Source organism: Selaginella moellendorffii, unplaced genomic scaffold, assembly GCF_000143415.4.
Source record: "Selaginella moellendorffii unplaced genomic scaffold, v1.0 SELMOscaffold_3, whole genome shotgun sequence".
NCBI lineage: Eukaryota > Viridiplantae > Streptophyta > Lycopodiopsida > Selaginellales > Selaginellaceae > Selaginella > Selaginella moellendorffii.
Window position 1 is genome coordinate 3,723,285 of NW_003314264.1, and position 26,139 is coordinate 3,749,423.

The window sequence follows — 26,139 nt, forward strand, 5'->3', positions numbered from 1 at the left end:
TTTTTTCCAGTCGCAGTGAAAGAAAAAGCAAAACTCTATACGCTCTCATAGGCCGAAAGTTCTCCTTTCTCGAAACTAACACGTTTTTTTTTCTCCTGATGGTTCTTGCAGGTAGATATACTAGTACCAATGCCAATGTAGAAGATTTCATCAGGTACTCGCCACCACTTGAATTGCCGTGCTGAAGCAACGAAAGACTATCCGTTCGTGGTAACATGGTAAGTATCTCCGATGCATCTGAGCATTGATTGTCTTCCTTGTTTTCTAACTCTAGAGCTCGTTTTTCTTCTAACAGGTGGTGTTTTCCTGTGCTCGTGGAACCAAGTCCAGATTCAAGCAAATGCAAATGCGCACCGGCGAGACATAACATTAAACAAGGAGGAGCGTTTCGTTGCGCGTCCTTGGACAGTTTTTAACTCACACGACACACGCAAGCCAGCCACAGTTGTGTGAATTGATCCCATCGCAGACATTCCTCCTCCGACGTTGCGAACGTGGTGGTAAGTAACTCCAAAGTCTCCCAAGTATTTCTTCTTTTGTTCTTCTTCCACATTTCATTAATTCCGTGTCATGCGCAGCTGCTAAGGAATCTGAGAGAGGGAGGTATTTATATTGTTTCTTCTCCGGGTCTCGGGAATCAAGCTAAAGGTAAAGAACAGTCCGGCTCTTCCAGATCTCCAGACACTCCGCTCAGTCAAATTTATGATTTGGAGAGCGAGCAAAGATGGTTTTCTCGATTGCGGAACCAGCTAGCCAGCCAGCTAAACGAGACGAGACGAGACGAGGATATCAGGCAAGTTTTACCAGCGATGATACGAGAAGATGATCATTGAGCTGAGGAACGCCAGGCACAATACTATTTGGCTTGGCTTCCAAGGATTGGTTTCACATGAATTTATTCCCAGGCGCCATTAAATGCTCTTGAATGCATGTGCCAACAATGAATGAGGCAAGAGGGTGAGGTCTATCAAATCGGACATAAATGTTTGATGGTTCGTTCGTTCGCTCGCTTACGAATGGATAGAAAGTAAAAAAAAAAAATCAAGGGAAAAACTGATTTTGTATTTAAAAACGGATCATTTTCGCGATGTTTCCGAGACCATGATCATCAAGTGGTGCTTCAAACATAGGAACGTGATGAAAGTGATCTCTGCTGCTGCGAAGGTCGAAAATGTCTGAGGAAGAACATGTCAAACGTCTATAATTTTGCTTGCTCCAGCCATTCATGGCTCATGAGCATTGTAGTCTACATATAGTTGTTTAGAGCGGAAGCGATGGTTCCATGCACGACGACGAGCCACATTTCAACGCGATGGAGGCATGTTTCGTAGTCAAAGTTTCGCTCCGCGTTGAATGGACTCTTTCAAACTTAAAGATTATGGAAAGGGATTGGATTGGCACTATGCTTCTTGGTGGGCAAGACCTCACTAAACAACATATAATTCAGTGACTGAATGTTATTGTGGATTCAAAGATTCGAGCATCTGGAGAACACGTTTAATAGCGTTTCTCAAGTTCCCAGTGCGAGAACTTCAGTTCCAGATCTCTTCTTCCACTAGCAGGAAGTGTAAGATAAAGATTCCTCGGGAATTTTAAACCAGCCATTAGCAGCACCTATCTGGAATCTCACTTACGCTGACACTCGTCAATCTCTTCTTGGAAAGGAAGATCAAACGCGGAGAATACATTTGTATTTTACTGAAGAAATAAGAATATGAAACGCTCGGATTGAATCTTAAGAACAAACAGGCATCTTCGCAGCCTTTAATGCGCGGGTGTTGAAATAGCATGACACAAAGGAAGAAAAAAAAAAGAAGGAAAAAAGAACAGAAAAAAAAGAAAAAGAGAACCAAGGGGAAGAACACAACTACGTAACAGTGTTCACATCATTTGATATCTTTGTAAGTGTGTAGTATAAGACATGTGCTTGTGTGTGAAAGTCCTTTTTTTTCCCGAGGTGGGTTCTTGAGAGCGAGAGTTTGGAGTTTCATTTCGAGTATGATCGGCGTGCGAGGAGCTGGGATCCTCCAAAAAAGCAATTTTTAACGTGAATGATTGGATCCTGCTCGTCAAGAGGCGAGCAGAATGATTCCCGGCTTGCACCAAGGGTCATGAAAATCATCCGGGACGAAGAGGATCGAGAGATCAGAGTGAGCGAGAGGAAGAGAGAGAGAGGGAGAGATCAAGGATAAGCTTCGTTTTTCTGGTTCCACTAACTGCTGCTGGGAATCTCAGGGGTCACACACTATGAAAGGATTCTCTTTTCAAGTATAAAGGGAACCGATTCGTCCATACTCTCTCCCTCTCTCTCTCTCTCTCTCTCTCTCTCTCTCACACACACACACACACACACACACACACACTCTCCCATCTTGATCTTGCATGTAAGAATTGGCGATCTTTCTAGCTTCCATAAGCCGCGATTCTGTGCAAGCGCTCGAGAGGGACTCTGTGAAGATCGAAGCTGGGAAGACAATGCCTGTCTAGAGGAGGAAGAAGGATAAAGAAAGAAGAAAGAGCAGAGGAGCTTAGCGATATATAAAGTTTCTTTCCAGCGCGCATTCTTTCCGGGCCGATTGATTGATTGATCCTCGAATTTTGCTGACACCGCCGATCGAGAGAGGGCTTTTTGTCCGAGATTTCATGTCAATCCGTGTCCCATCGGCAAGCCGTGGACACGGGGAGGAGCATGACAGGCTTCTTCATCTGCTTCATCAGGTGGTGCATGGCTATGGCGGTCGTCTTTGCTCTCGCGGCAGATCTTTGCGATCTCAAGGCCAGCGCGAGGAAGACAATGCACGATCGCCACCACCAGCGCCACCATTCATCCACAGAAACGACGACCCTTCACGTCCCTGGTGGTGATCAAGCCCCCTCTTCCTCCTCCTCTATCTTCTCTCGTTCACAACACCACCACCACCACCACCACCATCGCCACCATCAACAATCTCCGCGAGTGGACCAACAAGACAAGCTTGGCACTAGCGATGATTCAAGAGCGTTTGGCTACGCCGCTCACAGCCCTCCATCGCAAGGGACGCTGCTGAGCGATCCATTGCCTTCTCCTCGAGCTCCACCATTCTATCCGGGATCATCCACCTCGGACGCTTCCTTCTACACCTCCGAGCACCTCGTTCCCAGCGGCCCGGATCCTCTCCACAACTAAAAATCCTCCAGGAAATCTTGAAGCTCTTCTGCTGCTCGATCGATACAGAAGCTAGGTACGAGCGAGCGAGGATCACAAACAACTTCGTTCCAGCCAGGGCCAAAAGATACGTATATATGATCTTAGAACTTCGAGGGAGTTTTTTCTTTTTTTGTGTCCTTCTTCCAAGGCTCTTCTAACAACGAGCAAGCACACCACCGAGCAGTGACCAGCACCAGCACCACTACTCACACAGAGATCGAAAAGCCCTCCTCGGCCTTTTTGTGGCTTTTTGGATTTTGATTGACTGGACTGATTGATTGGTTTGATTCAATCATCATCATCGCCAACAACAAAGGAAGAGCTTTAGTTCTTCATCAAAGTATTGGGGCTTTTCACAGAAAAATTCTCGAGTCCAGCAACAGGTTGATTGATCGTAGAAGTTTGTATCTGCCCAATACTTCGATGAAGAGGATAAAAATCTCTGCCTCATGGCTTACAAGCACAAGTTCTGCTGTGTGGTTCCTCCAGCCAGGTCTTTCTTGGAGGAACCAAAAAAAATTTTGTTCTTGGGGAACTTCGATCATAACTTATGAATCAAACGAAACCATTCCAAGGTGTAAGTGCTGTGTGTCTCCACGACTTGTGTTTCTCCCTCCCTGTATCAATCAATGCTCTCACGGAGTCAAGGCAGACCAAAAACGAGAGAAGAAGTTCTCGCATAATTGTCAGCTCGATCGTGCATCCACCACGAAGAACTGTTGACTTTCGCAAGACAAGAACAGGAAAAGAAAAGAGCTCTTTGTTTTTTTTTCTATGTGTGTGTGTGTATGTGTGTGTCCTTCATTGGAACAAGCTTCTTCTCACTGTTGTAGATATCCCTCCATCCTCGCAAAGTCAACTTACATTTGGTGGCGCTGTCGCGAGAAAAAATGGCTTGCTGATGATGGAAGAACCAAAGAAAAATGTATAGAAGAGAGTAGGCCTAGCTATAGCCCTTGTGCTTTCTTTTGATATCTTTATTTCTTTTCTCTTCTCTACTCTTTCCAAAACCCTAATCAGGGCGCCAGTCTCCCCAGATGAGATCACTGCGGCATCACGGCGGCACCTCCGATTCCAGGCAGCCGAGCCACGGCGATCGATCCATGGAGTGGAACCCCGCATTCTTCCATAGCGCGCGCCGGGGTCGAGCAGAAATCCGGGAAATCCAAGAAGGTGAGGGTTAATCTAGCGCCTCTCCTCGCCGCGATCAAGGCATGCAGCGAGGCAAGGGATGTGGAGAAAGGGAGAAGGATTCACAGGGAGATTGGGGAGGAGATCAGGGATAATGTCTACGTGACGAGCAGCTTGGTCAGCATGTACTCGCGGTGTGGAAGCTTGGTAGAGGCGCGCAGAGTTTTCGATGGGATGGGTTATAGCCGCAATGTGGTGGCCTGGACAGCACTGGTCATGGGGCATGTAGAAAGCGGCCATGCCAGAGTGGCTCTCGAGCTTTTCGATCGTATGCAACTGGAAGGCTGCTCGCCAAACGCACGGACCTTCGTCGCCGCGATCAAGGCTTGCGCAAGGCTGGCAGAAGAAGAAGAAGTTGGCGATGGAAAGGCGAGATCTTTACGCAAAGGAGCTGCCATTCACTCGCTTTTATCAGCGTGTGGCCTCGACTCGGATGTTTTCCTCGCAAGTTGCCTGGTGGAGATGTACGCGAAGTGTGGGAGGATGACGAGCGCAAGACTGGTTTTCGACGCCGCGCCATGCCGCGACGTTGTTCTCTGGACTTGTCTCATGCTGGGTTACGCTGACAATGCGGAGGAGGATCTAGCTCTGGATTGCCTTGGACGGATGGAAGCACAGGGCTGTCCACCAAATGCGTGGACGTTTGCTGTGGCATTGAAGGCCTGCATTGGGCTGGCGGGGAGAGAGCAAGGCACGCAAGTTGATGGGAAGATCTTTAAGGTGGGGTCTCTCCGGAAAGGAATGGACGTTCACTCCCGGGCCGCTGCCAGTGGATGTGACGAGGAAAAGTTCGTGGCAAGCAGCTTGGTGGCCATGTACGCAAAGTGTGGCAGCATGGTCGACGCCGGAAAGGTGTTTGACAGGATGAGGCAGCGTGACGTTGTCTCTTGGAACTCTCTCATAGGTGGATACGCGGAGAACGGGCAGGGGAAGCTGGCTTTGGAAGCTCTCGAGAGAATGGAGCTCGAGTGCTGCTCGCCGGACACCGGAACGTACGTCGCTGCGTTGAAGGCCAGCGGGAGTGTTGTTGCCGTGGAAGCTGGGAGGCGGATCCACGCTCAAGTTTGTAGGAGAGGTCTTGAGCGAGACCGAGCACTGGCGACTTCTCTGGTGGATTTTTACGGGAAGTGTGGGAGCATGCTCGAGGCTCACCAGGCGTTCGATTCACTCGCACCCAGGGATGCTGTAGCACTCACTGCTTTGCTCGCTGGATACAGTCGGGAAGGGGATGTGAGGAGCGTGCTGGAACTTTTCAGCGGGATGGCCGCCGAAGGTCTCCGAGCCGATGGGATCACTCTCGTCTGCGTCCTGGCTCTGTGCAGCCATGCCGGCCTTGCGGATAAGGGGAAGGAGTTTTTCGAGGCCATGAGCTCCAAGTATGGCGTCACTCCGATGCTCGAGCACTATCACTGTATGGTGGACATTCTCGGCCGCTCCAGTCAACTGGATGCCGCGATTTCCTTGGTGAAGTCGACGCCAGCGGACTCGAGCTCGTTGGCTTGGCTGACGGTCTTAGGAGCATGCACGAAGTGGAGAGACGAGTCCGGGGGAAGGGTCGCGTTTGGCTCGTTGAAGAACTTGGGTGAAATGGACGCGGCAGCTTGCGTGTTGATGGAAAGCATTTACAAGGCCTCGAGAAGATGAAACGAGCGTATCAAAGCGGAGTTTCGTTCTTCATTTTCGCTACCAGCTCGTCGATTTTCATGAACTGCCGCGACCAGCTCGAGTCGTACAAAAACTGGCGCTGATCGAAACGATTGTCGTCGGGAGAGTAGCTCTGCGATCCATCCAGCGATGTTAGAACTCAAGAAAGATCAAAGCAAGATTACCTCCGCGTGGTAACTTGGCGTTAGAGTCGTCATCTTGTGCCTGTTGATGGAATAGTAGCGGAAAAAATCCTTCACCTTGTTCGCAACTTGCTTATGGTGGAGTCCATTCCACTCTTGGCACAATCTCTGTACAAAGCGAGTGATATGAGCAAGAAAGAAAAGTTAAAAACTCTACCTGGAACATTGCGACGGGCCCAAGCCTGTCGACTTTTCGCAGACGAGAAAAACTGTTAAGTTCATCGTAAGTCATCCCCATGTCCTCTTCGTCCGTCTAGCGATTCGAGACACAGCGTTAGAGAGAAAAGCTTATGAAAGTTTCTAGGCCAAGTACCTGTTTGTATCCATCGCTGCTCGGCTCCAGCTCCGCCGTTGGTGGAGCAGCTTCCACTTGAGCAAGAACAGGGAAGCCAAGTTTTTGTGCTCCCCAGCGAAGGAATGCTCGCAAGTCTCTTTTGCTAATACCACCTATGGGATTTATATCCGCGGAGCTGCAGTCATACTAAACGAGAAATACCATAAGAGGAGAAAAGAAAGCATTGCAGCTCTACCTTGGTCATGTATCCTCGGATGCTTTCATCGGCATTAGAACTGCCGAGCACGAGAAGGAATCCTTTCTTTCTTCCGACCCATGGAAGCAACGAGGCTAGCATGTATGATATCACCATCCGGACTCTGGCTTGCAGATTTTGTAGTGCTAGATTCTCGACTGGAGTACCAGAGTCCACCTGAAGGCACGGAAGACAAGTGGTGTTGGCGACAGAAGAAAAGAACACGAAAAGAAAGGTTTTGAGACCTTGTACCGCGGAATTCTTCCCGTCAAGCCACAAAAGAGAGAGATGAGCGCGTTCACGACCATATCGATCTTCAAGTTCCAGTGGTTGGAGCCGATCTCTCTAGCTAGCTGCTGTGCCCTGCTTTGCGTTTCTGTAGAGCTACAAAAGGAATAGAATCGTCAAAGCTACATGTCGCAAAACGGCTTACCTGTTTTGTGAAGCCATGTACACTGTGTAGAAGATCCTGCTAGCGAACTCTTGAGAATCGGCTGGTTCTTCATCGGGTTTATAGTTTCCTATCCTCCTCGCATCAGTCAAGACTCGTTTATCGTTTTCGTGAATAGCTGCAAAGACAAACGTTGCTTAGAATGTGGATGAGAATGGAGATTAACCTTTGATAACAAGCTGACACATGGAGCCAACTATTGCAGCCACTGCCGAGCTATCAGCACCACCAGAGAGTGGGAGCAAGTAACCTGAAGCTCCACTGCGACGCAAGTAATCCCAAAGCCAGCACGCTGGCCCCAGCGCTATTTCCTGTTCTGGTAGAAATCGAGTTGCCTGTTTTCTAAAACTCACGAGACTGGAACATATCATTGATGGTCAAACCTTACCTTCAATGGCCGACTAATTCGCAAAGATCGACTAGAGCTTAACTCGCAGAGAGATGCAGCTACGTTGACACAAGCCATAGAACGCCGCTCACTCGCCTGCTCGCGGAAGCTGCTTTTAGAGGCCCTGAAGTTGACGACCTGCAAGCAAGAAGCGATCATGCAAAGAAGCAAAAAAGAATAACACTCACCTCGTCTAGATCAAGGCACACTGTGCACACATCAACATCACGCAGCGAGAACTGGCGTCCTTGGAGGATCACTTCTCCGTTCATCACAACGCTGGCACATCCATCTGCAAAAAATAAATCCAGTGACGATGCTTGCGAGCGTCCACTTACCATAGTAAAGCCGCCCGCCATCGCAGCCTTGCTGGTTTGCGTACAAGTAGACACCACCACATCTCTCGGTTACGTTTTTCATGAGCCGGAGCCTTGTACGCTGCTTTCGAAGCTGGTGGTGGCTGCCACTTCCATTGGAAATAATTTGCACGCCATGGAGTGCCAGGCCGCTGCTGGCTTGCTTGGGAGTGAAGAGCTCCTCGCAGCATTCGGACGCAAGATCCCTGGAGAGAGAGAGAAGCAAGCTTAGAATCCACTGCAAAAAAATTTTTTTTTTCACGTACGTGTCCTGGAACGAGAGGTATGCGTCTCCAAATGGTGCTGTTCTTTGCGACTTAATGGCTTGCACACACTCGGGGAGATTCAAAGATGTCACCACCTTGTGCCGCTTCCACGACGAGAACCATCGCAGCTCACGATAGTTTCCATCGTTGGCCATGAACTTCTTTGGACGAACGAGAAGAATCTCCCCATTGAGGCAAAACACCCGGCAATTGTAAAGCACCCCTTCGTGTAGCACGGGAAGGCCGATATCACACACGATCCCATCCGTGAGGCCGGAGGAAAGGATCTCCGCCAGGCACTCCCACCTGCGCAAAGCGAGAATCGATCGATCCCCAGCCCTAGAAATCGATCGAAGCACTTACGCGGTAATGCAGGTCTCTCGCTCCAGGAAGTGATCCTCGCAACCATATCCAGTGAGCTCCAGCTCGGGGCCGACGCGGAAGGCGGCGCCGCTCTCCCTAGCGATGGCGATGGACTGCTTGGTGTTGCTCAGGTTGTGATCGAAGCTCATCGCCCATTGATTCAAGCTAGACACTGCAAGATTGACGAGCCTCATTGCTCAAGAGCCCTAAAATTTAAACCCTAAAACCTTCCATCCCGCCAAGTAAGCTATAAAGTTGGACAGAGGCATTTTTTCTTATGGTTTCTTCCACAACTGGAGTTTCACTCACTGGTGAGGTGAGGCGATTTGATCTGTGGAAGATTATATACTCTCGATTGCAAGATCAGAACTTGGAGATTTCGCCGGGTTTTCCATCAGCTCCAAACGTCCAGTACTCGAACGCGCCATCTACAAAGTTGTAGTAGCCTCCGTGGAGAGCGACTGTGCCGCTGGTTACTGCCTCTTTGACGAACGGGAAGCCGAGAAGGTTGGATAGGGAGACGTTCACGGACTCCTGCAAGGCGCGAGATTGAGGGATTGGTAAGAGGGAAAGAGATATCTTGAGCACACCTTCTCGCATTTCGTGCATTGGTGGTCGATCTGCCCCTCCGGCTCGGACTTGAGCGTTGATGCACGGGCAGGGCGACCGATCTCGATCCAGTCTTCGATGAAAGCACTGAGGAAACCGAGAACTTTGTGAGATCATGAGAAAGATGGCTGGAAAGTTACCTCCACTTGGCTGCGTTTTCTTTCTGAGTCATGAGGGCTTTGATGCCTCCACATCTGCTGTGTCCAATTACCAGTATGTTCTCGACCTGATACACAGAGAAAAGCAAAGTTTCTACAGACAAGAAGAAGAAGAAAAGCTTATGACACACAAAGATCCCAGAGAAATGAAAGGTCAAGAAGAAGAAAAAGAGCTTGAAACACAGAAATCCCAGAGAAACCAAAAGTTTCAACACTCCAGAAGCAGAAGAAGAGGGGAACGCAAGAGCTCCGAAAAAACAAAACTTGAGGAATAGAATCGACACTAAAAGCTTGAATCTTTCCAGAGAACAAAAAACTCTAGCGACATAAAAAATTGAGAGGAGTGAGAGATTTACCTTGAGAGCCGTGACAGCGTACTCCAGAGCGGCACTTGTTCCAGGATAACCAGCCTGTTCACGAGACGATCATGCTCGAGAAAGGTCTCTTATGTTTTTGAGCTTGAAAAGTCATTGGATTTTGTAGTACCTGTTCTGGAGGAGGCACCATGTTAGCAACGTTGCGAACAACGAAAGCCTCTCCCGGCTGGAACCCCAGAACGGTGGTGGGACAAACTCTCGAGTCAGAGCAAGCAATCACCATGAACTGTTCCAGAATCACGAGAAAGTTATAGCGAAGGAATTCGTTTCGAGGATTCGGTGACCTTGGGAGATTGTCCGTTGGCCAGCTCGTTGAAAAGCTCTGGATTCTGCCTGAAAACACCACAAAAACTCGCACCTTGAAGAGCAAAAGCAAAGAAAAAAGAGAATTTTTACGTGTATGTCTCCGCTTTAAACTTCTGGAAGCCTGTCTTGATCCTCTCTGCGGCTGCCACTTTCGTCTCTACAGCCTTGCGACGACGCAATCCAAAGATTTCAGCTCGAGAGGAAAGAATTCAAAGAGACCCACTTACAAAATGTGGCCGCTGCGAGCAGCAAATCTTCCTCCTAGCGGCGGCGGCATTGCAGGACTGTGGCAGCGATCTCGCCCCAAGAGCCTCGGAGGAGATTTGGTTCCTGGCCAGGAAATCGGAGGCGGACAGAGCTTGGCAGCAGCGCAACGAAGACATGGCGGCGACGCGGTGATCTCCTCAAAGCCACCCGACTTTGATCCAGACTTATACTGCAGGCCAAGGCATCTGGGGAGTATATCCCAGCGAGCGGAGCACGAATTTTTCGAGCACAAAAAAACGAGCACCAAAGAAAAAGAAAGTGGTGAAAGGTCGTCGACTTATCAACTGGATGTTTCACCTGATCCACCATAGCCAAGCCGCTGTTATCCATTGCGTAAATCGTGATTTGCTTATCGCAAACACGGTGGGATTTTCGCTTGATGCGTGAGAAAGATTGGGACAAAACCATGAAGATCGGGAAGAAAGAATTTTTTCCTAGGAGAATGATCGTGGATGCTCATACAAAATCCATTCTTTTGGTCATATTTTCTTGGAGAATGACTGTGGAAGAGCTCAAAGTTCTCATTGGGTCATACAAAACCAAGTTTTTGGCTGATGAAGAACAAGGATTTTCTGGGTGATGGATCGAGCAGAGATTCGTGGTGAAGATTTCCTTAAGACCACCACCGCATTTCTAAAGCTAAAGTTTCTCCCGGGATTTTAATCGAGGAAAGTGTGGAAGAGAAAGACTATAGGCAGGGACAATGACAATGCTGCTGGGGGGCGGCCCTAGTGGTAGTATGTTTCTTGTCAAAAGGAATTTTTGTAAAGTAGTCCCGGGATTTAGGGTTTTGAGCAGCGGCAGGGTTCGGCTAAGCATGGAGGACGGCGCGCCAGAAGATCTGGAGCGCAAGAAGAAGAAGGAAGAGAAGGTATGCTTCCAGCTCTTCTCCTGGATTTGCTGCGGTGCGTGTTCTAAATCCGCGAGCGCTGGCGCTCGGCAGGCTAGGGAGAAGGAGCTCAAGAAGCTAAAAGCCGCGCAGAAGGCCGAGGCCAAGAAACTCGAAGCAAATGCCGCCAAGGTAGATTTTTCATGTCGATGTTTTAGATTTTGGTTCTCGTTTCTTTGAGCAGCAGGTGGAATCTAAGAAGGAGAAGAAAGGCAAGGAGTCTAACGACGATTTGCCCGATTCCAAAAATCCTTACACTTCTTCCGGCGAGAAGAAACGCCTGGCGCCTGTGATGGCGCAGGGTTATAATCCGGCACTCGTGGAGGCATCGTAAGTTAAACTTCTTCGTGCATTCTTGTCTCTCGAATTTGTTCTAAGTTTATTTTTCTAAGGTGGTATGAGTACTGGGAGAAGCAAGGTTTCTTTGTTGCCGATGCCAGCAGTCAAAAGCCCAAGTTTGTAATGGTAATACTTCTCTTCTCTATGTTTCATTCCCGAGTTTCTAAACTACGTTGTGTCTCAGGTAATACCACCACCAAACGTCACGGGTGTTTTGCATATTGGACACGCTCTGATGTGCGCTGTGGAGGTAATTTTCCTTTTGTTTCTCATTCTATATTGACTTCACTGTCCTCAGGACACTCTCACGCGATGGCGAAGAATGAAAGGATATGAGACTCTTTGGGTACCAGGAGTAGACCATGCTGGGATATCCACACAGGTACAATGCAAGTCCCATTGTTTTTATCTTGTTCCTGAGGATCTTGCACAGGTGGTTGTAGAGAAGAAAATCATGCGGGAAAAGGGTTTGACGAGGCATGACGTAGGCAGGGAGGATTTTGTGAAAGAGGTATTTCTTTCACCGCTTTCCTGGACTATGCTAAATATTACTTGCAGGTGTGGTCGTGGAAAGAACAACATGGAACTAGCATTTTCTCCCAGTTGCGAAAAATGGGAGCTTCTGTCGATTGGTCCCGAGAGGTAAGATAATTGCGGAAATGTTGCTCTTAATGTAATGTGTGTTCTTTGCTAGTGCTTTACAATGGATGAGCCAAGATGCAAAGCTGTCGTAGAAGCATTCGTGCGGTTTCACAAGGATGGGCTTCTATACAGGTTTTTACTTTTTTCAAAGTGTGCCGCTATCTAATTTTGCGTTGCCTCAGAGATAATCGTCTCGTGAATTGGGATTGCGTTTTGAGAACAGCAATTTCAGACATAGAGGTAGTCTTCTTGTACTTGCTAAACTACACACTAAAGCAATTTTTCAGGTGGATTATATTGATGTCGAAAAACGCACTCTCCGCAAAGTACCAGGATACAAGTCTACTGTCGAGTTTGGGGCCTTAACATCGTTCGCGTATCCTTTGGAAGACGGCAAAGGGGAGATCGTTGTGGCAACGACAAGACCAGAGACTATGCTGGGTGATTCGGCAGTGGCTGTCCATCCAGAGGATCCCAGATACTCGCATTTACACGGCAAGTTTGTTGTTCATCCTTTCAACGGGAGAAAGCTTCCAATCATTTGTGATGCGGTGCTGGTGGATATGAACTTTGGAACTGGAGCTGTGAAGGTAATTCTATGTGCTTCGTTTTCTTACACCCGGCTCTGTTTCTCTTTTGTTTTTATAGATCACCCCTGCACACGATCCGAATGACTTTCTTGTTGGAAAGAGGCACAACCTTCAGTTTATCAATATTCTCACTGACGATGGAAAGATTAACGGCAACGGAGGTCCAGATTTTCAGGGGATGATGCGTTTTGACGCTCGTGCTGCTGTGTTGAAGGCCTTGGAGGACAAAGTAAGGCAGAAACTTGCGGTAGAATGCTAATAAATTCTTCTACGTGCAGGGTCTGTACAGGGGCGTGGCTGATAATTCCATGAGGCTTGGTGTTTGCTCCAGGACCGGCGATGTCGTGGAGCCGATGATCAAGCCTCAATGGTATGTTAGTTGCAAGGAGATAGCTGCAAAAGCCTGCAACGCGGTGCGAACGAAAGAGCTTGAGATTATCCCGAGTCAATTTGAAGACACCTGGTTTCGGTAAGTTGAGATTTATTCTCTCACTTTGGCTTATTTGCTCATTTGCAGGTGGCTCGAAAACATTCGAGACTGGTGTGTTTCGCGACAGCTTTGGTGGGGGCATCAGATCCCAGCCTGGTATTGTACGTTTGAAGGTGACGAGCTAAAAGAAATGGGGGCATACAATGATCACTGGATTGTGGCTAGAAGCGAGACCGAGGCCAGAGTAGCAGCCGAGGAGAAATTTTCAGGAAAGAAAATAATCTCTTTCGAGCAGGACCCGGACGTGCTCGACACGTGGTTCTCGTCCGGACTGTTTCCTTTCTCTGTGTTGGGATGGCCAGAAGCTACGAAAGATCTCCAAGCATTCTATCCGACGACATTGCTCGAAACGGGCCATGATATTCTCTTCTTCTGGGTTGCTCGCATGGTGATGATGGGAATTCAGCTCACGGGAGAAGTACCTTTCAAACAGGTAATTTTTACGTGATTAAACTGGTTTTCATTCCCTCGTTTTCAGATTTTCTTGCATGCAATGGTCCGAGATGCTCATGGCCGTAAGATGTCCAAGTCCCTTGGCAACGTGATAGATCCACTGGATGTGATTCACGGTATAACATTGGACGGTCTCAAGGCAAAGTTGTCGCAAGGAAACCTGGATCCAGCCGAATACAAGACGGCTTTAGCCGGTTTGCAAAGCGACTTTCCTGAGGGAATTCCCGTTTGCGGAGCTGATGCTCTTCGTTTTGCTCTTGTGAACTACACTGCTCAGGTACGAGTTCAATTCTTCCCACAGGGGAAAGTTTCTAAACTCCTTCCATTTGTGTGCAGTCCGAGAACATCAATTTGGATGTCCAGCGTGTGGCTGGCTACAGATACTGGTGCAACAAACTCTGGAATGCAATCCGATTTGCGATGCTGAACCTGGGTGACAACTTCATTCCCTCTGAAGAACTGAATATTTCCGAGCTGCCGTGGAGCTGCAAGTGGATTCTTTCTGCTTTGAACGGAACCGTAGCTGCCGTGGATGGACATATGGAGAAATACGACTTGTCCGCAGCGTCATCGGCAATTTACTCTTGGTGGCAGTACGACCTTTGCGACGTGTTTATCGAGCTAACGAAGCCAACACTATCGAAAGGAGACTCAGAGGATGCCAAGAAGCTGACAAGAGATACTCTGTGGGTATGCCTGGAGAATGGACTACGGCTATTACATCCCTTCATGCCGTTCGTCACTGAAGAGCTGTGGCAGAGACTGCCAAGAGCCCAGGAGGAGAACTCGTCGATCATGCTGGCTAGCTATCCAACGAGGAGGAAGGTACTCATTTGATCTTATCAAAGACGTCGTTGCTATAGAGTGTTTGCTCTTCTAGGACTTGGATAACGAAGCTGTCGACGCCGAAATGACTTTGATACTATCGACTGTGAAGGCTGTCCGAGCTCTTTGTGCGGCATGTCGCGTGCAACCAAAGCAAAAGTAACTTTTTTCATTTGCTATTTTGCTACTGAGTCGAAGGATTGTTGTCTCGTGTAGGCCGGGAGGTTTCATTGTCACAGGAGACGCAGAACTCTTCACAATGTTCACAGATCACTCGTCGGAGTTAGCAACACTGGCAAACCTTTCCAGCGTGAATGTGAGTGGAAAGAGTTTCCTTGCGAAAGCTGGCCTTATCGTGATGCTTGCAGATATGCAACGATGTTGCGGAGCTACCAGCGGGCTGTGCGGTCACCATTGTGAACGACAAGGTATCGGCCTATGTCATGCTCCAAGGCATCGTGGATCTCAGCTCGGAGCTCAGCAAGCTTCTCAAGCAGAAAGACGAAGAGTCGAAGTAAGTTCTTCAGAGGTTTCAAGCTATCATCGTCTCTTATTTGTCGGTGTGAAATCCTCGCAGGAAGATCGAAGTTTTCCAGAAGAAGATCTCGTCCCAGGTCTACAAGGATAAAGCCTCGGAGGAAGTCCAAGAGGCCGATCGTGCGAGACTCGCGAAGATGGTCGGAGAACTGGAGCTGAGAGTGGAGAGCATCCAGTTGCTACAAAAGCTGGTTTGATCGGGAAAACAATCGCTCCAAGTTTTGGAAGTTGGATCCAAAAGTTTTGAGAAAAAAAAAAAAGCGTTGCTTTCATGCGCTGGTCCTCCGCAAGAGCGTTCATGTTTCAAGCAGGAAAGCTAGTTTGATTGGAACATCGAGTTTCACTACAAAAAGCTACTTTCGTGTGAAAGTAGAACCCTATTATTCATTGTCTGCGATGGCCCGGTAAGCGTGTGGATGGATCGAAAGAGCGTCAGCGCCCGAAAGATCATCCGGCAGCTGGCCAAGAATCCAGAGTTTGTAGCGAGCGGACTTCCATCGCCGCCGGCGGGATCTCCGCTGCCGCTCAGCGTCTCGCCGGCGGCGGACAGTCTAGGGGCATTCGCGTCCGCCGACGATGAGATCTCGTCACCAGGTAGCGTCAGTGTGCGTCTGTCGGAATTCATAGGAAGTAGGAGGAACCGAAGGGGGAGGAGGAATTCGCGGCCGATGAGCGATGAGAAGAGCGAGGATCTTCGCGATTTTGGGGAAGTATTTGTCCAGGATTTAGAGGAGCATAGAATTGTGGTAGACAGCGGTGCGAGCAGCAGCGGCAATGTGCATGGGATTTTTGCTAGTGATGATACTGGGCGGCCCGAGCTCGAGGATTTGGAAACTATGATGCTGCGAAAACTTTTGGAGCAAGATAAGACGGAGGCGGCCAGTGCCATTGCTGATGACAAGATTTCTCAAAACAAGCAAGAACAAGACGACGAAGTAAGTTCTTTACTTTTCTTTTCTTTTCTCTTGCAGTTGGCTGATGTGAGGACGTAGATTTTGGCCTTGGAAGCTATCTATGAAGGAAGTTTCAAGCATCTGAGCAAGGAAAGCGATGGTGATCTTCGCTGCTTCATGGTAAAGTCTATCCTTTTGTTCTAGCTTGCTATATACTATCTCTTCGTGACAGATAGAGGTCACGCTGGAAGCCTTCGAGAGCATCGAGATTTCTATGGAACGTCCATTGCCTTCTTCTGGAGCAACTAATCGGCACAGCTTTACGCTACAGTACCTCCCACCGATTCATCTGGCCTGCCTTCTTCCGAGCACATATCCATCACACTCTCGTCCACCTTTTGTACTTCATGCTCAGTGGCTCTCTGCGGACAGGCTTATTCGCCTCAGCGATAAGCTGCTGGAGATTTGGGAGGATCAAAAGGGGGAGGTCGTGGTCTATCCCTGGACGGAGTTTCTCCACTCTCAAGCTTTGAGCGCCATTGAAGCCTTCGAGAAACTAGAGCTGGTTCAACAGCCGCTCGAGCTTCACGATCCAAGAGTTATCTCTGGATGCAACTCCCTCGACGAGGATGCGCTCTCCCTACTTCGCTACAACGAGGAGATGCAACTCAGTACGTTTCTCAGTTCCATCCATCTCTGCACCATTTGTTTCGAAGAATCCACTGGTAAGCATTCTTACGTTGAAGTTTTATTCTTCTTTGACGAACCGGTCCTCATTGCAGGAAGAGAATTTATAAAGTTTCCCTGCCAACATGCTTACTGCCGAAAATGCATGCAGCAGTACATGTCAGTTCACGTCACCGATGGCTCCATCAACAGCTTGAAGTGTCCGGATTGTAAGGGAGGCATTCCACCATCTGCGCTGAAAGAGCTTCTTTCCGAGGAGGATTTTGAAAGATGGGAGAAGCTGTGCCTGCAGAAAACCCTGGACGCGATGAGCGACATTGTCTACTGTCCTCGCTGTGGTGCAGCATGCATTGAAGAGGGAGATCATGACGCACAATGCAGCCGATGTTTCTTCAGTTTCTGTAGCCTCTGCAGAGCGGCAAGGCACGTCGGTCAGGAATGCCTCACTCCAGAGGCTCGCTTGTTAATCCTTCGCGTAAGTTTGACAATCTCTCTCTCTCTCTCTCTCTCTGTTGCCACCATCACATTTGTGTTACTCTACTCTTGCAGGATCGAGGGTCCCTTTCAGAAGACCAGCGGAAGCGGGAAGAAAACCTGGTGAACGAGCTCAAAAATCTCGACTTTGTCAAGAAGGACGCCAAACCGTGTCCAACGTGCGGCATGGCCATCTCCAAGTCCGCGGGCTGCAACAAAATGACTTGCTCCAACTGTGGTCAGTACTTTTGCTTCAAATGCGGGAAGCGGATCGATGGCTATCTTCACTTCAGGTGAAACTTCTTCGGTGGAGTCGAGCTTTCGAGTGACGAACTCTTTCTGGTTTTTGCAGCAATTCGTGCACTCTTTTCGACGATGACGACAGAGGGGAGAATGCGCAGCTTTGGCAGCTGGTTCAGCAGCAGGAACAGCGTCAGCAGCAGCGGCAAGAAGCCATAAGGTTTGGAAAGCCTTGTCCTTCGTGTGGCCAGCCAAACGTGAAGGTATCTCTCGTTGGTTATTTTTCTTCTTTCGATGTCTCGAGGATTCTGGCAGGTTGGAAACAACAATCACATATTTTGTATGAGCTGCCAAAACCATTACTGTGGCCAATGCCACAAATTAGTGCGAAAATCTTCGGAACACTTCGGGCCCAACAAGTGTAAGCAGCACTCCGTTGAGCCCAGATGATTGAACGAACTCGCCAAAAACAAACATGTTACAAATGATCACCAGATTTGTCAAAAATCTTCTCGGCCGGACGAAGCTTATACGGGGACTTTGACGACTAAAATCTTCACGCATGGGTCTTTGATGTTGTGTGGTGTGAGCAAAGTTCCGTACAAGGATCCATAAGAATATACTACTAATGTTTCGTACAAGCGCGAGCGTGATGTAAGTTCTCCGTACTCATGCCCCAAGCAACGAGAAAGGAAGCGTTCTACAAAAGAAGCGAACAAGGAAGATCGCCATAGCTCCACGGGAATTGGGCGAGAGTGTGTCTTCGGCAGTAAGCTCTAATCGAGTCCTCGCGAGCGAATGCGTCCAATCACAGCAATCGACCGACCGACCCGACGGAAATCACACTCGAGCAACGCCATGTCTTCAAATCTGCCAGGTCGCGTCTTCACGCCCGCAAGCTGCTCTCCACACCAAAGCGCAGCTACAAACAGCCGCTCAATCAAGCAACTTCAGAGCAGCTTGGAAAAATTAACTTGTCATCTTCACACAACATCGCCAACTGCGGCATTGCCACGGCAAACGGCACGACCTCTTCACTCCCAGCGATGGTTGCAACGCCAGATGGAGCAATTTTACCACCCCGCCACAGCTTACCATTGAGAATTCTCCTACCCAAAGCTCTTCACACGGCCATCACTTATCGCAGCTACGAGGGCAAATACATTAGCACTACTAACGTCACTACACATCGAATATCTTCCTACCGCCCATGCACAACCAGTGCCACCCATGCATGCAAGACCAACACAAGAACAACATGAAAAATCAAGAAGCTCTCCTGCAAGATTGAAGCATGCCAAGTGCGATATCAAATAGACAAGATCAAAGAGCACCGTCTACGGGACCCGGTGGAGTTTGCGCTGTGGTTCTCGGGGCTGGTGCTGGTAAAAACAAGATTTTGGAGGCAAGATGAATGTAATCTTGTGAGATCGTGCTTGGCATGGGAGCAGAGCATGAGACCAGCTTGCGGGCTTGAAGCGAGAGACGTAGTTGCATCCGAGGAGATTGACCACGTCCTCAAAGAGTGTCAAGACCTTGCTCGGTTGATCTCACCACACAGCTCCACGTCCTCGAGTCCTCAAACAGAACACGTCCTTGAGAGTCCACTTCAGCTTCCTTAGCCAGCCGCAACACAAGCTCAACACAAGCTCCCGGCAAGACAAAGCCCTACAAGATTAATTGCCAGCCGCGACAAGACCCCCAAGCTTCTTCAATCACCGAGTTTCCAACAGTTTCAAACGTCGCCATCTCGTCTTGCTACAATGCAAGAGGACGTCACCGCCCAGCGCCACCTCAGCACCTTACTGCCCTTGCGAAAGATCGACGCATGCCAAGAACAAGATTAAGGCACCCAGATCAAGGAGCTATTGTGCGAGATCGACGCAAGAGCAAGCAAGACTGCGGTATGAAGTGCACAAGCCCACGAAGAGAAGAACACGTCCACAAACAAGATTCCACAAATGGAACCCTCGTCCTTGGTCCTCAAGAGCAAGACGCAAGCTACACTGCTCATTGGCAACCAGATCTAGCAAGCCCACGCCTCTCACAACGTGGACGAAGACATGGATGCTGTCCTTTGTCATCGAGACTTAAAGACACTATCTGATAGCAAATGTTTTGAAAACGTAAGCTGGAGTAGCCAACGTTGGCGTCTTCGTCGAGACGTTCCTGAGCGGTCACGGACGACATGGCGAAGTCGAGAGTGAAGTCATAAGATCATACATACGAGCCTTTGCCAGCCAGGAAGTCGTGAAGCTCGCGCATATGGCTCTGATCGGGATCTTCAAAGGGGGACAGCGAAGCCGACACTTCGATTTTCTAGCCCGCAGCTGCGATGCAAGAACGGATTTTCTGGCGGCTTCGACGAGACCTCCAAAGATGTGGTCATCCAGTTCGTCTTTGCGTCGAACCATTCTGAGGCAGTATCCTGGGACTGAGCCGAGAACCGGAATTTTCGAGCCGGACAGGGCCTGAAGAATCAAGGGATGATCAGCATCACAAGTCTTACACGGCCCGAGCTTGGACGACGCTCCACGATGTGTTGTGGGCAATGGGAATCCTCCTCCCAAGCGAAGAAACCAAGTCAAGAGAAGACAACTCCCCAAGCAAAGAATGAACAAGATATCTTTAAACAACTAGTCCGGTCGGCTGATGTCCCTTCGTTTCTCGTCGGAAGCTCTTCCACAGACAAAGCAAGAAGGACTCTGGTCTAACACATGGCCACCATCACCTTCCTATTAGAGGTTTGTCAAGTTGCTCACTAAGACTACTCCTGCCGCCCAGTCCAATTCTGCGACACTATGCCAAAGTCAGGAGCGTAGAAACAATGGTAGCAAAGGATTGCGAAGAACTGAACCCGGCAGAGAATTTTGGACCAGACATGTACTACCAACATTCAACGTGGAATTGGCACGCTATGGAAAGATGCCGCATAGCAAGCCACCAGTTCATGATGGAGCTAGGGCGCTGCAACAAAATTACGCGAAATATAAGAATCTGCCCCGGCTGGGCGAGAAAATAGAAACAGTAACACATGCACTCAAGCCTTGCCCTGCCTACATATCGACTGGGCCAAAGAAAGCAACACTTCGCCAACAAAGCAACAACTTCCCACCTCGCTCCATTATATGCGCTGCGCGCATTCAGAGGCCTCGAACGAGAGATGTAGGCAGGGCAAGTGCGAAGGAGAACGAGGACGATGAAGCAGCGGACGACGCAAACTTGCATCCATCCATCTCATGCTGCAAGATGAACAGCATATAGACGTGAATTATAAAGGAATTATTCCACCTTATAATGCGGCCAGTGCTTCTCCAGCTCTTTGTAGAGCCGCAAGGCACTGTCAGGAATGCCTCACTCCAGAGGCTCGCTCGCGTAAGTTTGACAATCTCTCTCTTTGTTGCCACGGCCACATTTATATTACTCTAATTGCAGGCTCGACGCTCCCGAGTTTCAGCGGAGGCGGGAAGAAAACCTGGTGAACGAGCTAAAAAATCTCGACTTTGTCAAGGACGCCAAACCGTGTCCAACGTGCGGCGTGGCCATCTCCAAGTCCACGGGCTGCAGAAAAATGACTGTGGTCAGTACTTTTGCTTCCAATGCGGGAAGCGGATCGATGGCTATTGAAATTTCTTCAGAGTTTTTTGTGGAGTCGGGCTTTCGAGTGACGAACTCTTTCTGCTGGCTTGTGCACTCTTTTCGACGATGACGACAGAGGGGAGAATGCGGAGCTCTGGCAGCTGGTTTAGCAGCAGGACAAGAAGCCATAAGGTTTGGAAATCCTTGTCCTTCCTGTGCAGCCAAACGTCAAAGTATCTCTCGTTGGTTATTTTTCTGATTTCAATTTCTCAGGTTGAAAACAACAATCACATATTTTATATGAGCTGCCAGAACCATTACTGTGGCCAATGACACCAAATAGTGCGAAAATCAAATGAGGATACTCTCTTTGAACAGCAAATACAGTCTCTACTGGGAAAGCTCGTGTATGATCACCGGATTTGTCAAAATCTCCTTAGGCCACCGCAGGAAGCTTATACGCGGCCTTTGACGACCAAAATCTTCTCATGACCTCGTATTTTTTGGTGGGTCACGTCCTTCGAAGATTTTTTCAACCGTAGGTGGTGTGTGATTTTTTCAACCATAGATGGTGCAACATTGAGTTTGGCAACAAAAAAATCCATGCGTGCATCCAAGACTACTTTCGAAACTTTTGCACCGAAGGATCACCATGCACAACTTTGCCAGATAATTCACAAAGGCTACACATCCACTGCCACAAGCACAAATAGAAAGGACGATCGCCGTACAAAAGAATATACCACGGCAAGGAATATGCTCTCTCCAGTACGTGCGAGGCCACAGTGGTGATGTGTGGTACCCGGATGGCGATGGCGACCCCCGGCGATTCGTGAGCTAAGCCTATCCATGGAGGAGAGGAATGCGTGGGCAGTAAACCACTTCTTCTTCCTCGCCTCGCCTTGTTCTTCTTCTTCTTCCTCCTCGCGTCGCCCACCATTTCTAGGGCAGAGTGTTACGGAACGGACGAATCGATGGCGCGGAGGAGGAAATCTCAGTTTTGCCACGCCTGGATGCAGTGAGAAAGAGCTCCATCCTCTGTTTGGCCGCTAGCGCTTGGACTCATCTCCCTTCCGGGAAGGAATTCTTTTCCTTTTGTCCAAAATCGGCGAGAAAATGCGCCCCCGCGGGCGAGCGCTCTGTTCCTCCTGCCGCTCCTGCCGCCACTGCTGCTGCCGCGAATCGATCGGTCAAGGTATCTTTTCTATCCATCCAGATTCCAATGTAGGACGCGACCGTAGCTTCCTTCCACCAGGGCTTATATTTTTTCGTTTTGGATGCTGTTCTTGGCAGGGGGAGGAAGATGGTTGAATCGGGGATGAGAGATCGGCGCTGCTACATTGCCAGGGCTTGGATTTTGTCATGGGTTCCTCCTCGCCACAAAAGCCAGCATCGGCGGCGGCGGGGGCAGCAGTAGCTCCGCCACCAGCGCCGTCAAACTTTGGCGATTTCGTGCAGCGATTCGCATGGGCGTGCTTGCTCCGCCCGGGAGGAGTGAAGATGGCGCTCAAGGACGACGAGGATAGCGGCGGCGCTGAATCGTCGGAGTCCTCGGAGGATCAGTGGGTTAGCGGCGGCAAGGCTCGGAGCGGCGGCGGCGGCGCTGCTACTGGCGGTGGTGGCGGCGCCGCCAAGCTTAGCAGTAAGAGCAAGAGCAGCTCTTTCAAGGAGACCAAGGAGGAGGACAACGATCACGACTCCTTCCACGAGGCGGAGTGGGAGTCCACCGCGTCCGCGGCGACGTCCGCCGCGCGGATCCACGCCCTGGAGTCGGCCATCGGCGAGGTGTTTGCCACCGTCTCGGCGCTCAAGTCGGCCTACATCCAGCTCCAGGCGGCGCACTCGCCCTTCGATCCCGAGAAGCTCCGCCTGGCGGACAAGGCCGTCATCCAGGAGCTCCGCCGCCTCTCGGAGATGAAGCACGGCTTCCGCGACCAGCAGCGGTTGCGGGATTCGTCCTCGACGCTCCACCAGCACCTCCACCAGCACCACCACCACAATGGGCGGCAGCAGCAGAGCCTCGAGGAGCACAACGAGGAGCTCCGCCGGAAGATCCAGGAGCTGGCCACCGCCGCGGGGATCAAGCAGCGCGCCATGGAAACGTACGAGGCGAGAGTCCGCGCGTGTGAGGCGGAGATCGAGCAGCAGAGGCTGGAGATCGACGAGCTCAACGACAATCTCGCGCGCGCGGTGGCGCGGCGGGAGAAGCTGGAGCGCCGGCTACGCAAGTGTGAGCAGCGATCGTCCGCCAATCACCACCACCACCACCACCATCGCCAGGGGATTGGATTGAGCTCCTCCGGAGGATCGCCATCGATCCTCGAGGGCAGCGGCGGTGGCGGGGGGCTCCTCAGCTCCATCGACGCATCGCCCACGCCCCAGATCTTCGAGGTGGCGGTCCAGAATGCGCGGGAATCGGCGCTCGCGTTCAGCAAGCTTCTGGTGAGCCTGATGCGCGGCGTGCAGTGGGATCTGGAGGCGGCGGCGGAGTCGATCGAGGCGGGGATCGGCTACGCCCGCCCCGCCCACCGCCGATTCGCCTTCGAGTCCTACGTGTGCCACCGGATCTTCTGCGGCTTCGAGAACGAGAACTTCTACATCAATGGCAGCCTCTCCTCCATCCTCGACCCCGTAAAGCACCGCGCCGAGTGCTTCCGCCAGTTCCGGGACATGCGCGCCGTCGATCCCGCGGATCTGCTGGGCATTACGCCGGAATGCCTGTTTGGGAAATTCTGCCACAGAAAGTACCTCCAGATCGTGCACGAGAAGATGGAGGAGAGCTTCTTTGGCGGGTTTGAGCAGCACCGCGACGTGATTCTGGACGGGGGCCATCCACGGACGAGATTCTACCAGAGCTTCCTGCGCTTCGCCAAGGCGGTGTGGCTCGTCCATCGCCTCGCGTTTTCGTTCGAGCCGACGGCCACGATCTTCCAGGTGAAGAGAGGTACCGAGTTCGATCCCGCCTTCATGGAGAGCGCCGCGAGGAATGTGAGGATGAGTGATGACGACGATGGCGTGAGGCCGCGCGTGGGTTTCACTGTCATGCCGGGTTTTCGTGTCGATAAGTGGATTGTCAAGTGCCATGTCTACCTGGATGGCATGGTCGCCTCCGAGGATTGACGAGAGATCTTTCTTTTGACTAGAAATCTAGCTGCGATCACGATCAAAGTTTTATAGAAGATCAAGAAATCTCTATGGAGTGGAGATATTTGCAACAGTGGATTTTCGATAAGTACATAGACACAAGTTTTATACAAATCTGGACAATGTCTAAAGAATTTTATCGCTCGAGCTTTGGATTTTCGGTTAAGTCTGCGGACATCCAAGGTGTGTATCTCTCGAACTTTGCCTTTGGCGTTTTCTTTGATATTTTTCTTTCATGGCTGGCTGTGTGCGTTCCATAAAGCTCCTGGCAGAAGTGGCACATGCCCCGTTTATTTTTGCTCGCGCAGACTTCAACGCTTGCCTGCTAAAAGTGCCAAGTGTTTTTCGCGTCATTGATTTCACGGAGCAAGCCGACAGACGCCAACTTCTCAGGCGTCGTTTGCTTCTGCTGTTCTCGTCTGCGAGAGGTCGTCTCTTTTCCTAGAATCGACACAAGAATTCATTAGCCTGTTGGAAAACAGTAGTAATAAGCATGACCTGTGGAGTAGCAGCAGCAGTAGTAGCAGCAGCAGGCACGGGAGAGGCTGTTACACCTGTTACAAAACCAGAAAACACGCCTCTGCCTCGTCGCATAAACTCGATCAGGAAAAAATGAAGAAAAAGGAATTTGGATCACTACATACTTGGAAGCTGGAGTGATGAGCTACACAAGTGTCTGGTGATGATGAAGATGAAGCTCAGGAAACATAGATAGTTATCTGTAGACGTCCCAAAAGCAAGCAGATAGTTTGGAGCAGAAAGACTATGGCGGGCGAGGCAGAGGCGAGATGAATTTGCAGATAACTTTCAGAAGTTTGCAGATCATGACGAGGAGGCAGTAGAATTGGAGATGAATAACGAGGAAGCAGACGTGCAGAACTCGTCATACCTCGGAGCACAAAGACCAAATGAGTTTATCTCGAAACGAGAAAAGAAAGAAAAAACCGTAAACATACAACTTAGTTCTTACATGAAATCCACAAGGAAGAGATAACTTAACCCACAGCAGCAGCCTCCCCTCGTCCCGTTGTTTTTCGCAAAAGTTCTCAGTTGTAAGGACTGCGGCTGCGGCTCCGGCTACGCCTGTACCTGGGAGCTGGACTCCTGCCAAGAACAAAACATGCAAAAAAAAAAAAAAAAAAACCGAGTTTGCTTTGCAATGCGAAGAACAGAAAACATACCCATTGAGCGCTGGAGGTCCCCTCTCTCTCCTGGGAGGTGGAGACCGGCTTAAGCTGTTGTAGCGACGAGCGGGAGGTGGTGGCGATCGACTGTAACTGTAACGACGACGAGCTGTTGGTGATATACTACGCCTCGGAGGACTGCGACTGTGTTATGCATTAGAGCATAAACAGTGAAGGTCTCAAAGGAAAAAAGCAAGAAAAGAGAAAGGGGAGGAGAAGAGTGGCGTACCCTCGTCCATAGCTGGGACTACGACGATATCGTGGTGGCGGACTCCGGCTCCTCCGTCGGCCCCCTCCTTTTCCCATTCCAGCAGCGCCAACGCGAAGAACGCACTCCCGCGCAAAATGTCCAGCCTCGCCACACTCGTAGCACTTTAGCTCGTCGCCGCCGCCGCCGCGGCCTTCGCGAGCTCCCGGATCCCTTCCACCACCGCGGCCACCGTTTGAGCTCCGCGATAGTTCTACTCGCCATCCATTTTTCCCTGGAAGTTCAAAAGAAGAAAAATGAGATTTTTTGCGGTTTTTTCTTGAGGAACTTTACCATTCATGTTTTGAATCGCGTCCTGGGCATCGCGGTAATCGTCGAACTCTATGAACGCGAAGCCCGGAGGCTTCCGGGCTACCCACACACTGCCAGCAAAATCGAGCCCCAGATTTGGATTCTTTGGCGCTGGAAAAAGGACGAGAGGAGAATCGATTTGCGCGTGGCTTACCTTCGCAGCACGCCGAAGCTCCGGAACTCGTCCTCGAGCTCCCGCTCCGTCGATCGCGGATCCAGATTGCCGACGTAGACGCGCGCCATGGACAAGCCGCTGAAGAAACCCTAGTTAGGGTTCTTCAGTAATGCTTAATGAAAAAGAAAAAAGTGAAAATTTTC

The 26,139-nt window shown here is 50.0% G+C and overlaps 8 protein-coding genes and 1 long non-coding RNA gene across 12 annotated transcripts; 6 read left to right on the forward strand and 3 right to left on the reverse strand.

Moving 5' to 3' along the window:
• Positions 1-306: 306 nt before the first annotated feature.
• On the forward strand, positions 307-668 carry LOC112344164. The gene is made up of 2 exons (XR_002991612.1): positions 307-500; positions 579-668. It is a non-coding gene; the product is annotated as an uncharacterized LOC112344164 (long non-coding RNA).
• A 1,295-nt stretch (positions 669-1,963) lies between these two features.
• On the forward strand, positions 1,964-3,765 carry LOC112342672 (POU domain, class 4, transcription factor 2-like). The gene has a single exon (XM_024664821.1). It carries the CDS (start codon positions 2,690-2,692, stop codon positions 3,164-3,166), a length of 477 nt encoding a protein of 158 aa, XP_024520589.1. The 5' UTR covers positions 1,964-2,689; the 3' UTR covers positions 3,167-3,765.
• On the forward strand, positions 3,611-6,022 carry LOC112344209 (pentatricopeptide repeat-containing protein At5g27110-like). The gene is made up of 2 exons (XM_024668523.1): positions 3,611-3,680; positions 4,266-6,022. Exons 1-2 carry the CDS (start codon positions 3,611-3,613, stop codon positions 6,020-6,022), a joined length of 1,827 nt encoding a protein of 608 aa, XP_024524291.1.
• LOC9643649 (glutamine-dependent NAD(+) synthetase) lies at positions 5,957-8,798 on the reverse strand. Its single transcript, XM_024667040.1, has 13 exons — positions 8,580-8,798; positions 8,217-8,522; positions 7,933-8,156; positions 7,783-7,886; positions 7,595-7,732; positions 7,373-7,541; positions 7,189-7,324; positions 7,001-7,139; positions 6,756-6,932; positions 6,539-6,706; positions 6,383-6,478; positions 6,208-6,333; positions 5,957-6,155 (listed from the first exon to the last, which is right to left on the reverse strand). The coding sequence occupies exons 1-13, from the start codon at positions 8,771-8,773 to the stop codon at positions 6,033-6,035; spliced, it is 2,100 nt and encodes a 699-aa protein (XP_024522808.1). The 5' UTR covers positions 8,774-8,798; the 3' UTR covers positions 5,957-6,032.
• Positions 8,792-10,594, reverse strand: LOC112343493 (carbonic anhydrase 2-like). The gene is made up of 8 exons (XM_024667047.1): positions 10,257-10,594; positions 10,120-10,193; positions 10,008-10,056; positions 9,833-9,949; positions 9,703-9,756; positions 9,329-9,414; positions 9,170-9,275; positions 8,792-9,113 (listed from the first exon to the last, which is right to left on the reverse strand). Exons 1-8 carry the CDS (start codon positions 10,410-10,412, stop codon positions 8,943-8,945), a joined length of 813 nt encoding a protein of 270 aa, XP_024522815.1. The 5' UTR covers positions 10,413-10,594; the 3' UTR covers positions 8,792-8,942.
• A 432-nt stretch (positions 10,595-11,026) lies between these two features.
• Positions 11,027-15,392, forward strand: LOC9655438 (valine--tRNA ligase, mitochondrial 1). Of its 2 annotated transcripts, none has more exons than XM_024668182.1 (20): positions 11,027-11,167; positions 11,240-11,317; positions 11,373-11,515; positions 11,578-11,650; positions 11,709-11,774; positions 11,823-11,906; positions 11,958-12,035; positions 12,083-12,166; positions 12,219-12,298; positions 12,349-12,406; positions 12,454-12,756; positions 12,815-12,985; positions 13,035-13,225; positions 13,274-13,679; positions 13,725-13,976; positions 14,036-14,524; positions 14,580-14,683; positions 14,741-14,840; positions 14,893-15,038; positions 15,102-15,392. In XM_024668182.1, the coding sequence occupies exons 1-20, from the start codon at positions 11,036-11,038 to the stop codon at positions 15,256-15,258; spliced, it is 3,195 nt and encodes a 1,064-aa protein (XP_024523950.1). In that variant the 5' UTR covers positions 11,027-11,035; the 3' UTR covers positions 15,259-15,392. The 2 variants fall into 2 exon arrangements, with proteins under 2 accessions (XP_024523950.1, XP_024523946.1); XM_024668178.1 differs by having other exon boundaries at positions 11,028-11,167; positions 11,370-11,515.
• Positions 15,393-15,434: 42 nt separating this feature from the next.
• Positions 15,435-17,993, forward strand: LOC9643650 (E3 ubiquitin-protein ligase RNF14). The gene is made up of 7 exons (XM_024668188.1): positions 15,435-15,996; positions 16,054-16,134; positions 16,187-16,679; positions 16,737-17,116; positions 17,191-17,408; positions 17,468-17,618; positions 17,671-17,993. Exons 1-7 carry the CDS (start codon positions 15,478-15,480, stop codon positions 17,803-17,805), a joined length of 1,977 nt encoding a protein of 658 aa, XP_024523956.1. The 5' UTR covers positions 15,435-15,477; the 3' UTR covers positions 17,806-17,993.
• Positions 17,994-21,552: 3,559 nt separating this feature from the next.
• LOC9643651 (protein GRAVITROPIC IN THE LIGHT 1) lies at positions 21,553-24,151 on the forward strand. The gene is made up of 2 exons (XM_002963395.2): positions 21,553-22,129; positions 22,228-24,151. The coding sequence occupies exon 2, from the start codon at positions 22,297-22,299 to the stop codon at positions 24,052-24,054; it is 1,758 nt and encodes a 585-aa protein (XP_002963441.2). The 5' UTR covers positions 21,553-22,129; positions 22,228-22,296; the 3' UTR covers positions 24,055-24,151.
• A 54-nt stretch (positions 24,152-24,205) lies between these two features.
• On the reverse strand, positions 24,206-26,105 carry LOC9643652 (serine/arginine-rich splicing factor RSZ21A). Of its 3 annotated transcripts, XR_002991604.1 has the most exons (7): positions 25,976-26,105; positions 25,804-25,892; positions 25,492-25,744; positions 25,260-25,406; positions 25,049-25,182; positions 24,723-24,967; positions 24,206-24,658 (listed from the first exon to the last, which is right to left on the reverse strand). XR_002991604.1 is itself a non-coding variant. In XM_024668316.1 (5 exons), the coding sequence occupies exons 1-5, from the start codon at positions 26,062-26,064 to the stop codon at positions 25,125-25,127; spliced, it is 585 nt and encodes a 194-aa protein (XP_024524084.1). In that variant the 5' UTR covers positions 26,065-26,105; the 3' UTR covers positions 24,893-25,124. The 3 variants fall into 3 exon arrangements, 2 of the variants coding, with proteins under 2 accessions (XP_024524084.1, XP_024524083.1); XM_024668316.1 differs by lacking the exon at positions 24,206-24,658 and having other exon boundaries at positions 24,893-25,182; positions 25,260-25,355; XM_024668315.1 differs by lacking the exon at positions 24,206-24,658 and having other exon boundaries at positions 24,893-25,182.
• Between the last annotated feature and the right edge of the window lie 34 nt (positions 26,106-26,139).

What these genes read in the sequence shown, in the direction of transcription:
- LOC9643650 (XM_024668188.1), top strand. Translation starts at nt 15,478, where the DNA reads ATGGATCGAAAGAGCGTCAGCGCCCGAAAGATCATCCGGCAGCTGGCC. An exon ending in GTGATCTTCGCTGCTTCATG is followed by an intron (nt 16,135 to 16,186) that starts GTAAAGTCTATC and finishes TCTTCGTGACAG; the next exon opens with ATAGAGGTCACGCTGGAAGC. An exon ending in GATGGCTATCTTCACTTCAG is followed by an intron (nt 17,409 to 17,467) that starts GTGAAACTTCTT and finishes TGGTTTTTGCAG; the next exon opens with CAATTCGTGCACTCTTTTCG.
- LOC112344209 (XM_024668523.1), top strand. Translation starts at nt 3,611, where the DNA reads ATGAAGAGGATAAAAATCTCTGCCTCATGGCTTACAAGCACAAGTTCT. An exon ending in TGTGTGGTTCCTCCAGCCAG is followed by an intron (nt 3,681 to 4,265) that starts GTCTTTCTTGGA and finishes CTCCGATTCCAG; the next exon opens with GCAGCCGAGCCACGGCGATC.
- LOC9655438 (XM_024668178.1), top strand. Translation starts at nt 11,036, where the DNA reads ATGTTTCTTGTCAAAAGGAATTTTTGTAAAGTAGTCCCGGGATTTAGG. An exon ending in GCTATCCAACGAGGAGGAAG is followed by an intron (nt 14,525 to 14,579) that starts GTACTCATTTGA and finishes TTGCTCTTCTAG; the next exon opens with GACTTGGATAACGAAGCTGT. An exon ending in CGCGTGCAACCAAAGCAAAA is followed by an intron (nt 14,684 to 14,740) that starts GTAACTTTTTTC and finishes TGTCTCGTGTAG; the next exon opens with GCCGGGAGGTTTCATTGTCA.
- LOC112342672 (XM_024664821.1), top strand. Translation starts at nt 2,690, where the DNA reads ATGACAGGCTTCTTCATCTGCTTCATCAGGTGGTGCATGGCTATGGCG.
- LOC9643651 (XM_002963395.2), top strand. Translation starts at nt 22,297, where the DNA reads ATGGGTTCCTCCTCGCCACAAAAGCCAGCATCGGCGGCGGCGGGGGCA.
- LOC112343493 (XM_024667047.1), bottom strand. Translation starts at nt 10,412, where the DNA reads ATGTCTTCGTTGCGCTGCTGCCAAGCTCTGTCCGCCTCCGATTTCCTG. An exon ending in ACGCTGTCACGGCTCTCAAG is followed by an intron (nt 9,415 to 9,702) that starts GTAAATCTCTCA and finishes TCTGTGTATCAG; the next exon opens with GTCGAGAACATACTGGTAAT. An exon ending in AATGCACGAAATGCGAGAAG is followed by an intron (nt 9,114 to 9,169) that starts GTGTGCTCAAGA and finishes CGCGCCTTGCAG; the next exon opens with GAGTCCGTGAACGTCTCCCT.
- LOC9643649 (XM_024667040.1), bottom strand. Translation starts at nt 8,773, where the DNA reads ATGAGGCTCGTCAATCTTGCAGTGTCTAGCTTGAATCAATGGGCGATG. An exon ending in CGAGAGACCTGCATTACCGC is followed by an intron (nt 8,523 to 8,579) that starts GTAAGTGCTTCG and finishes CGCTTTGCGCAG; the next exon opens with GTGGGAGTGCCTGGCGGAGA. An exon ending in TACCTCTCGTTCCAGGACAC is followed by an intron (nt 8,157 to 8,216) that starts GTACGTGAAAAA and finishes CTCTCTCTCCAG; the next exon opens with GGATCTTGCGTCCGAATGCT.
- LOC9643652 (XM_024668315.1), bottom strand. Translation starts at nt 26,064, where the DNA reads ATGGCGCGCGTCTACGTCGGCAATCTGGATCCGCGATCGACGGAGCGG. An exon ending in AGCTTCGGCGTGCTGCGAAG is followed by an intron (nt 25,893 to 25,975) that starts GTAAGCCACGCG and finishes TTTTGCTGGCAG; the next exon opens with TGTGTGGGTAGCCCGGAAGC. An exon ending in CGCGATTCAAAACATGAATG is followed by an intron (nt 25,745 to 25,803) that starts GTAAAGTTCCTC and finishes TTGAACTTCCAG; the next exon opens with GGAAAAATGGATGGCGAGTA.